This window comes from Liolophura sinensis, chromosome 7 (genome assembly GCF_032854445.1).
Source record: "Liolophura sinensis isolate JHLJ2023 chromosome 7, CUHK_Ljap_v2, whole genome shotgun sequence".
Classification (NCBI taxonomy): Eukaryota; Metazoa; Mollusca; class Polyplacophora; order Chitonida; family Chitonidae; genus Liolophura; species Liolophura sinensis.
The window spans coordinates 59,870,329-59,881,036 of NC_088301.1; the positions used below are offsets into that span (position 1 = coordinate 59,870,329).

The 10,708-nt window shown below is 39.0% G+C and overlaps 1 protein-coding gene across 1 annotated transcript in view; it reads left to right on the plus strand.

Moving 5' to 3' along the window:
* Window positions 1-9,564, plus strand: part of LOC135470546 (uncharacterized) — a 28,951-nt gene extending 19,387 nt beyond the window's left edge. Inside the window, exons 5-11 of the mRNA XM_064749556.1 lie at window positions 85-254; window positions 1,415-1,612; window positions 3,845-4,084; window positions 4,417-4,695; window positions 5,420-5,633; window positions 7,608-7,806; window positions 9,472-9,564. Of these exons, the coding sequence (XP_064605626.1) occupies window positions 85-254; window positions 1,415-1,612; window positions 3,845-4,084; window positions 4,417-4,695; window positions 5,420-5,633; window positions 7,608-7,716 (1,210 nt within the window). The 3' untranslated portion in view covers window positions 7,717-7,806; window positions 9,472-9,564. The remainder of the gene's footprint in view (window positions 1-84; window positions 255-1,414; window positions 1,613-3,844; window positions 4,085-4,416; window positions 4,696-5,419; window positions 5,634-7,607; window positions 7,807-9,471) is intronic.
* The last annotated feature ends 1,144 nt before the right edge of the window (window positions 9,565-10,708 follow it).

Consider the following 10,708-nt stretch of genomic DNA (forward strand, 5'->3'; position numbering starts at 1 on the left):
ATTGATGTAACACAAATGATATAAATAAATCCCAGAGAAACCCTGGAGACAAATGATAAAAATGCTAGTGCTTTTGATTTTCAGGAACATGATGAGTTGGTCAAGCGGACAGCCAAACATGACCAGTGGAAGATGTGTGCTTGCCAATGTGAAGAATGATCAGTTTCGCACAGTCCAATTTTCACTACACAATTGCTCCGACAAGCGCCCATTCATTTGCCAAAGAGAACCGATTTTGCCTAAAGTTGAAACAGGTAAAGTAAAACAGGTAAAGTAAAATAGGTAAAGTAAAATAAGAAGTACCTACCCATATACAAATCTTTATTTTCTGAGAGTGCATTAATTTATTTACAAAAACGAAATGGTCTTCCTGTTTTAGGAAAAAGTTCTTCCTAGAGGATCTGGGCCTCCTTGGCTCAGTTGGTTTGTGTGCTAGCGCAGCGTAATGACCTTGGAGCCTCTCAGCAACCTGCGGATGGCCTTGGGTTTCCCCCGGCCTCTGCCCGGTTTTCTTCCACCATAATGCTAGCCGCCGTCAAATAAGTAAAATATTCTTGAGTATGGCGTAAAACACCAATCAAATAAATAAATAAATAAATCCTAGAGGGCCTGTACAAAATAAGTTCATGCAAATGGCAGTTAATAAGAATGTTAAGGAGCATCATTTAGACTGCTATAGAAAGCACCAGACAATATCTGAACAACAATAAATCAGGAGCTTCCGTGGCCCAGAGGCTGAGCACAATGACCCAGGAGCTTCCATGGCTCAGTGGCCGAGCACAGTAACCCAGGAGCCTCCATGGCCCAGTGGCCGAGCACACTGACACCAGTGGCTGAGCAGAGTGACCCAGGAGCTTCCGTGGCCCAGTGGCTGAGCACAATGACCCAGGAGCCTCCGTGGCCCAGTGGCTGAGCACAATAACCCAGGAGCCTCCATGGCCCAGTGGCTGAGCACAATAGCCCAGGAGCCTCCATGGCCCAGTGGCCAAACACAATGACCCAGGAGCTTCCGTGGCCCAGTGGCTGAGCACAATAATCCAGGAGCCTCCATGGCCCAGTGGCCGGGCACAATAACCCAGGAGCCTCCAGTGTCACTAACTCAGGAGCATGTCATCAATGTGATAAATTTGAGTTCAAGTCAAACTTATGCTGGCTTTTTCTCTGGCCATAAGAGAAAAGGCCTGCCTGTAAGCTGCGGAGTATTACCCAGATTTTGCAGGGTTTCCTGTCACCTACAATTGTCTTAATTTGTGATAATTTACTGTAAGGACATATTGTTTTGAGTTATTTTATCATGTTTTTGATATACCATATTAAAATGTTTAAAATGCAGCCAACCTGGATAATCCATGTGCTTAATTCATCAGCATGACTGCCATCCATTTGTTCTATCTCCATATGTCTTGTTGTCCAGGTCACCCATGCTCTGAAGGGTGGTATGGTGGAACATACTTGGACAAGTGTTACAGCATTAGTTTACAGCGATTGACACATTCAATGGCAGAGAAAAATTGCAGCCGGATTAGGAACGCTGGGAACCTAGGCACACTTGTCTCTCCATCATCAGTCCTTGTAGAAGCTTACATCAGGAACATGATTAAGCCGGGCCCGGGTAAGTTTGCGTTCTGGTTTTACCATGTCGAGGTGCCTTTGTGGTTTTGGTGCTGTCCAAATTTGCCTTTCATACCTCCTTGGGAAGGCAACCAGATTTGCACTGGTCTATGGATGGAATCATGTTAATGTTAGGGTTTCTGTGTGTTTGTGTGTGAAAAAGTAGTTATGGTATGTAAGGACTTTTTTGCTGTTTTTACGGAAGTTAAGCCACAGTGGAATTTAGTAATTTTTCTTGTATGTGAATGTTACTTTGCATGCATTGATTTAAACTTCCAAATACCCAGTGTAAAATTGTGGGTTGGAGGAGAGCATGCAAGGAGAACAGCTGGTACAGTCTTTAGTTGAATTGTGTTGTACTCCATTTTGGTGCTTTGTATAATAGAGTTAATACCTGTAGACAAGAACAAACATTCAAATCTCAGACAAATATCAATACATATGCTTTAGCATGCATCTTCATCACCTTGCTTTTTTTAAAATTAATTTTGTCCTTAATAATAAATAGGCAGCATCAGAGCTTTTTGGAAAATCCAATTGAATTTTTGCTGTTAATGTATTGTAACATATTAACCCAAATACTCAACTGTCACAAAATATCAGCTTCCTCTGTGAACGTGTTACCATTCATAATTGGTAAGTTCTTCAGATTTATAACATAGTTCATTTTCAAACTTTAGAATCAGATTAACAGTATTATAGTACACATACAAGTCTAATATTTATTGAAAGGCAATAATTTGAGCTATTCTTGTTAAGCGCAGGAAATTCCATTTGATTTTAGAATAAGGATTTTTTTTTTACCAAAATCTCTGGTATAACCTCTTTAATGGTATATTCCACCTTTGTTTGTACCATGCATTGACAGTATTTTTCTTTGAGAGATCTTTTCTTCAGGTAAATTTTGAACAGTTGGAATAGAAACAAATTTCTCAAGTGTGGTTCTATGAAGCAGAGTATATAGGCCAGAATTAGGGCTGATGAGTTCTGCAATTCTTGAGACAGTAAATTTTTGCAGCTGAATGTTGCAAAACAGTAACGTATAAATAAATATTATAAGCACTGTATTTTTTTTATCCTTATATATTTTATATACCAGCATTTATTGGCTGTTCATGTACCAGCAGTGTTTGCTGCCTTATCATCCCTCAAGATGCTTTAATATAACCAAAATATAGAAATGATAAAGCTGCACCAAGTCCCGACATCAAATAGTCTACTGTAAACATTCATTGGGAACCACAGTCCCAATACCCAAGTCATGTCTGAATTTTATTAAGGATTATGGCAAGAGAATCTTTGAGGACTGTATTGCATATGAAAACAATTCATTTTTTATCTGTTAATATGACTAAAGCTCTAACACTGTTCCAGACTGTGACAAAACAGTTTAATAGTATATCTTAACATTTGTGTTACAAATTATGGCATACACTTCTGAATTTTAAAATACATTTATATAGGTATTTTATGCTGAAACTAACAAGTTCAACTCTAGCTTCTAGGTATATTTTTATTAGAACAAATACTTCTGTTTTATTAAAAACCTTTTAATTGTACTGTTTTTCCAAGTTGTTTGATACCAAAGTTGACAGAAACTCTATCAATACATATATCAGATGGGCATAAAAAAATGGGCCGTACTTTCAAGCTGCATTACTCCATTATCCTTTGTTCAAACCCTTACAAACTTTAGACTGTCAAATGGCATGATTTTGTTACTATACTGACCAATTTTTATTGTCATAGCTTGAGTAGTCTGTACACAGGGTTGAAATGAAAACATAGCCTCAAAAACACATGTTCCGGTGACCCACACTTGTCAGGTGTCATGAGTAGAGCGCGCTGCACCTGTGTGACTTGCATCAATCAAGCGTAGTCTGGAAAATTGTCTGGCTCTAGAAACCCTTCTGCCAGATAGGCACAAGTTTTGCTGAATCAAGATGGTTTTCTCTGCAGCAGACAAGGAATTGATCACCTTTTCAACTCTTCGACTTGTTTTTGATTTTGATCCCATGAACAGAAATCTTAAAGGATGAAATAGAAATTTGGTCTGTATACTTAGGACATAATGGCTTTTGAATGTGTAAATTTTTAGAAGCTGACATAAGAGGGTTTCAAAGATAGAGTTTCAAAGTAGGACCCATTTTTATGCCCAGCTGTTATATGTATGTCAAAATGATCGAGGAGTTAATTGTATGTGTTTGTCGTTATTTTTGAATTTGTATTTCAGGAGCAGAAACAGGCTTCTGGACTGGTCTGAAATACAATACTTCCGCTCGGGATTACTTCTGGGAAGATGGAACACGAGTCAATAATAATATGATGTCCCCAAATTCATTAAATTGGACCGAGGGCAAAAATTGTGGGATTATTTACTTAGACTCAGCACAGGGCCAGTCTTCATTGCGTTGGAAGTGGGAAGATTGTAATCAAGAAGCATACCAAATTTGTGAACTTCCCAAAACAAAAAGTATTTTAGTTTATTTTTCCTACATTTTTAAACACCGTCTAACTCTTCAAACATGTAACAGAATCCATATTAGTTGAATCTAAGTGTAAAGCTCATTCTAAGTTTATAAATTCTCAACAACAGAGTGTAAACTCAGTTCTTTAGTTACAAGGGCTATACATTGAATATGCAGAACAAATAACTCCAGATGTACAAACAAGGGGCATTTTGTTGATAAATGAAATGTACATGAAGACAAGATATGTGTAAACAAATTATTCATGAATATCAGAATCTGTTGACCTTTCAGAAAAGGGTTTGTATATGTCTGCTTTACCTTTTTGCTCTAAAAGGAAGCTACCAGGCCACACTTAAGCTGAAAACTGCCACAGGTGAAGTGTCTGGTGGTAAAAACAAATATGGGGGAGACAGACCTGTGGAGGTGCCTAAAGGTCAACTGAACTTCATAATAACCAACCTCAGCCCTGAATCAAAAGCAGTTTTTCTTTGGAACTGGGAGGTAGTTTTCTCAAATCTGTCAATGGAATTACAAGGATATTACTTCTACAACACATGGGAGTTGCATCCATTGAAGAAAAAGACCACAAACCAGATACTCATTGTCCATCCAGGTCAGTGTGCAGCAATACATTATATTCAGTTTATATCATCATGATGTTCATTCTAGTTATACATGGATATTTAGGGGTCAACGCTAGTTCCTAGCGGGACACCTCTTGAAATCGTTCGGATTATTAGGGGTCCACACAGGTAGTCCTGCAGCACCAAATTGTAGCCCAAGGCATGCTCTTTCTGTAAGGTGGGAGCAGATTTGTGCCACGATTAATAGTTTTCTTGCTAGAAGCATTTAAATGACGATAACGTTTTTTTTTTTTTTTTTAGAAATACATGTTGATTCTAAAATAATTATCCATGTTATATTTAACGCCGTGTTATCCATGGCTCCCTGTTGTTTTAAAAACATCAGTTCTTTGAGGTGGACATAAATGTAATTCTTGAGCATAAAATCCATGTGGTTGAAGTGTATTTATGGTAGACATATCTATATTTAGTGAACATTACATGCTTTTGGTGGATATAAGTGTATTTGTAGTGGACATAGGTGTATTTCATGTAGCTGTGTCATGGACGTAGCTATATTTCATGAAAATTGCATCCTACTGTTGGATATGTGTGGTGGACATGGTTGAACATTACATCCTTATGATGGATATAGGTGTATTTGTGGTGGCCATAGGTGTATTTCGTGAACATTGCTCCTTCATGGGAAGTGTATGAGTGTATGGTGGTGCAGTACATCATTTCAGTGACCATGTATATTTTATCTTGTTTCAGATTACCTGACTTTCAGATGCCGGCTGGATATTTCTAACCTCTTTACACTGATGGATCTCAGTGTGACTAAGTTTAACCTGTTTCAACACCCAGCTTCGTTAGATGGGTCATTTCAGGTCTTGGTTAACTCCTTGAGGAGATTGTCAGGAAGAGTACGTGAGATTGCGGGCTGGGAAACAGTAGAGTTGACCCTGAGACACTTCAGCTACCTAGGGTAAATTCTTATGTCCTACTTGTATCTTTGTGTCATTCCCATAATCGCACAAAGGCTGAGGGAGGGAGTTTTTTTTTAGGTTTGAGCCTCACTTTGATGCTTTAGCAGACTATCTAAAAGCCTTCCTGACGTAATATTTCCACAACATATGAATGAATATAACCAAACATGGCTTGAAGCTATGTAAAAAGGCTATAAGGAGCTTACAAACAGTACAAGTGTGTATATATGCGCATTCATCTGTTTGTTGTTTGACATTATAGCAATCAATATCCTCATCTGGTAGATGTCTCCTCAATTAGTATAGCAAAACAATCCACAACAGATGATGTACTTGTACCTCGGATACACATCAACAAAACAGTCCACAAAATATAATGTACTTGTACCTCGGATACACCTCAGCAAAACAATCCACAAAATATGATATACTTGTACCTCGGATACACATCAACAAAACAATCCACAACAGATGATATAGCTGTACCTCGGATACACCTCAGCAAAACAATCCACAACAGATGATATAGTTGTACCTCGGATACACCTCAGCAAAACAATCCACAACAGATGATGTACTTGTACCTTGTATACACCTCAGCAAAACAATCCACAACAGATGATATAGCTGTACCTCGGATACACCTCAGCTAAACAATCCACAACAGATGATGTACTTGTACCTTATATACACCTCGGCAAAACAATCCACAACAGATGATATAGTTGTACCTCGGATACACCTCAGCAGAACAATCCACAACAGATGATGTACTTGTACCTTGTATACACCTCAGCAAAACAATCCACAACAGATGATGTACCTCGGATACACCTCAGCAAAACAATCTGCAACAGATGATGTACTTGTAATTCGGATACACCTCAGCAAAACAATCCACAAAATATGATATACTTGTACCTCGGATACACCTCAGCAATACAATCCATAATGGATGATATACTTTTACCTCGGATAGACCTCAGCAAAACAGTCCACAATGGATGATGTTGTCTATGTCGTCAAACTCATTCATCCAACTTGTTTCTTATTACCCAATTTCCCCACACAGCACATCCACTATCATTTCGTCACCCAATTTCTCCACACAACACATCCATTGTCATTTCATCACCCAACTTCCCCACACAACACAACAACTGTCATTTGATCACCCATTTTCCCCACACAACACAACCACTGTCAGTTCATCACCCGACTTCCCCACACAATGTATCCACTGTCATTTCATCACCCAACTTCCCCACATAACACATCCACTGTCATTTCATCACCAACTTCCTCACACAACACATCCACTATCATTTCATCACCAAACTTCCCCACACGACACCATCCACTATCATTTCATCACCAAACTTCCCCACACAACACATCCACTATCATTTCATCACCCAACTTCCCCACACAACACATCCACTGTCATTTCATCACCAAACTTCCCCACACAACACATGCACTGTCATTTCATCACCCAACTTCCCCACACAACACATCCACTGTCATTTCATCACCAAACTTCCCCACACAACACATCCACTATCATTTCATCACCCAACTTCCCCACACAACACATCCACCATCATATCATCACCAAACTTCCCCACACGACACCATCCACTGTCATTTCATCACCAAACTTCCCCACACAACACATCCACTGTCATTTCATCACCCGACTTCCCCACACAACACAACAACTGTCATTTCATCACCCAACTTCCCCACACAACACAACAACTGTCATTTCATCACCCAACTTCCCCACACAACACAACCACTGTCATTTCATTCATACACACCTGAGGTTTTGAAAATGAAGGCCTTACCTGTATAAAGCAGTGATTCACATTTGCTTGCCATGTTATGTGAGAAAGCTGAGTCCGTGTAAACTTTATGTATATGGAATATTAGGATGTGATTGACCTAAATGTTTTACATTTGTATTTTAGACCAAACAGGACACATCTAATGGCGCATTTTAATGCCACTGTGAAACTTCGGTCTAACACAGCTGACCGATTAGAGGCTGCAGTATTGAGGATTTTACAAGAGCAATGAAGACCGCTATTAGAGAGGAAGCCAATGGAATGGAGCTAAGGAATGGGGATGTTAACAAAGTTTTGGACTCCCTGGAAGTTCTACCTACCCGTAAGAATCTCAACATTATACTTGCAGTGGAATATACAAGCAGCATATACTGTGGTATTGTGAGTACATAGATGCCATATAAAGCGTACTGAATATGGTGGTGTACAGGTATCCAGTAGGCCTATGTTAGTTGTTCCAGTGAACATTTGAGCTGTGAGGTGGAGTGCATGAGGATGGGTTATTTTTGCACTGTTTTGGTTGCAAGTCAAGTAGTTATTGTTTCCTCTCGCCACAGTTCTGTCCACTGTCTTCTAGGTTAGAGGTACATGTATACCTTGAGGGTTGCACTTTTCAACATTGTGCTGAAACTTGAAACATCGCATTTCAGGAATTAATTCACAAGTTATTGCTGTAGAAAGAGGGAATCTGGAAAATGGAGAGTTTATCAACTCCTCCTACAATGTTTAACAGATTTTACATGATGAAAATATTGTTTCCTGCTATGGGTGTCTAGCGGCAATTTTATAGTCAGGAAGGTGGACAAGGATATTATTACAAACATTTTTTAACCTCATCCACCTTACAGACCGACCATAAATCTGCTGCCAGACACACATGGCAGGAAACATTTCACTTCTATAACCCTCCCCAAAACATTTACTGCAGGTATAATCAAATATAAAGAACTCCAGTCATGTAAACACTTTCACACCCATACGATGTAGCATTGGAAGATCCCAGCAAAATTATTCCGAATAGCACGTGACTGCAATGTCATACACATCAAACCATTGTTTCTAGACAAAGGGGTACAGTTCAAACAAGTATCAAACTAATGGCAAATGTGGCTGTTGAAAATAGTTTGTGAAGTGTTTTGAACAATGAAACATTCATTGGTAGTGGTCTGCTTGTAATCTTCAACAATGACATATTTCTCACCATGGAATGAACACTGCTGCCAAGTGTTGTTTATCGGAAATGAAATACAGAGTTGCAAATCATTCGCCATATACTGATTACATCAGTTTAACCTTTCTGTGATGTCTTGAAGTGACTCTAGCTACGATCGAAGAGGGAATGAGTCATTTTTCTGTTTCACCTGGCATGTTTATCTATCCATTCATTTATGTCAGCAAAAACAACATCCCATTTTATAATAGACTCATCTGTTCTGTTTACATCATTGGCCAAGTGTTTTTGCATGCGCACCAGAGTGGACAGTAGTAAAACATGAGATTTATAGTCTCTGATCGTCTTCCTTATATGTAATTACGAAAATAGTTGAGGGCTATAGAATGGGCTGTTTTCCAAGGTCAGTATAAGAAAAGACTTGCTGCATAGAGAGTAAAACCAGAGCAGCCACAACAGTGGGATAATTGGCAAATGCTGCATATTCCATTTTTAACAAAATTAAATGTCTTTTGTTCTGTTTTAGATGTTAAGGCTTTATTTATTTGTTTATTTGATTGGGGTTTTACTCAAGAATATTTCACTCAAGTTGATGCAGCCAGCATTATGGTGGGAGGAAACCGGACAGACCCCGGGGGAAACCCATGACCATCCACAGGTTGCTGAAAGACCTGTTATGGCTTTTGGTTTGAAGGATTGGCACTTTAGATTCCTCTACTTTCAATCCGGACTGCCCTTGTATTATTAAACATGTCATGTAGCCACATGAGAAAATGTTCTACATATGTGCTTGGTATTTGCTGCTTTTTATTTCAGGTAAATGTGTGGAACTAAGAGACAAGTCATCAGCAGGATTACCTTTTGGTCTACCAGGTGAAACCTACAGATCAGAAGAAACCTGTAAAGAATGTGAGTTGATTAGTGTCACAAAAAATACCATACTAGTAATTGTTAATTGGTAACAAGATTACTAATTTTCGAATATCTACTGTTAGAAGTCCATTACCTAGAAGTATGCAACTTCCCTATAGCTGGTCTCCATAGCACAGTACACATGTTATGTCATCTGTTGCCTCCTGGTGGAGAAATGTACCCACCTCTTGGGTGGAAATTGTGAACTGAATCATGGGAAATCTAATTGAAAAACGGTTGCTATTAGAACTGGCAACACCGAAACCCATTGACTATTTTTATATTTCCAAGCAACTCTAAAACTATTACTATCAAAGACATTGTTGTTCGTTCACAAAACTCTCCATTGTTGTAATTTTTCAAAGTCTATTTCAACACAACCGCGTTTCGATCACACCTTGCATCAGCCTTTTCTCAAACGTTAACTGCTCAGTAGAGCGAGAGAGAAAAAAAATACATGGCTGCACAGATACGTCATATACAGGCATGAGATTTGTCCTCTTTTTGGAGGAATTCCTCTTTATTTATACAAAAAATACATCAGATAAATGTTCAGAATTTAATTCAGAAATGCTGAAAATGTCAAAATTATGAGTATTATGTATAGTTTCCTTTTTTCATCCCAGTGTCCGTCTCATGCCTGCATATAATGTGTTAGAGATGGAAGAAAAGTGTAAAATGTCATGGAGACTAGCTATGGGGAAGTTGCATACGTCTAGGTAATGGACTTTTGCTACTGTATAAATTATGGGTAGGTTATTGTCATTATTATTTGATTATTTCAGTTTTACGCTGTAATCAAGAGTATTTTACTTATATGATGGCATCCAGCCATTATGGCAGGAGGAAACTGTGCAGAGTCTGTGGGAACCCCATGACCAGTCGCAGGTTGCTGCCAGATCTTCCCATGTGAGGCTGGAGAGGAACCTAGACAGAGGCCGGGTGAACCCCACTACCATCCGCAGGTTGCTGCCAGACCTTCCCATGTGTGGATGGAGAGAAAGCCAGACATACCCCGTGGTAGTCCCACAAACATACGCCGGCTGCTGGCACACACGTGTTAGTGTATGTTAATTTTGTTGATGTTTTGTCTCAAAACTCAAATGATTGAGTTGAGTTACCTTGTACTTTGAGTTATATA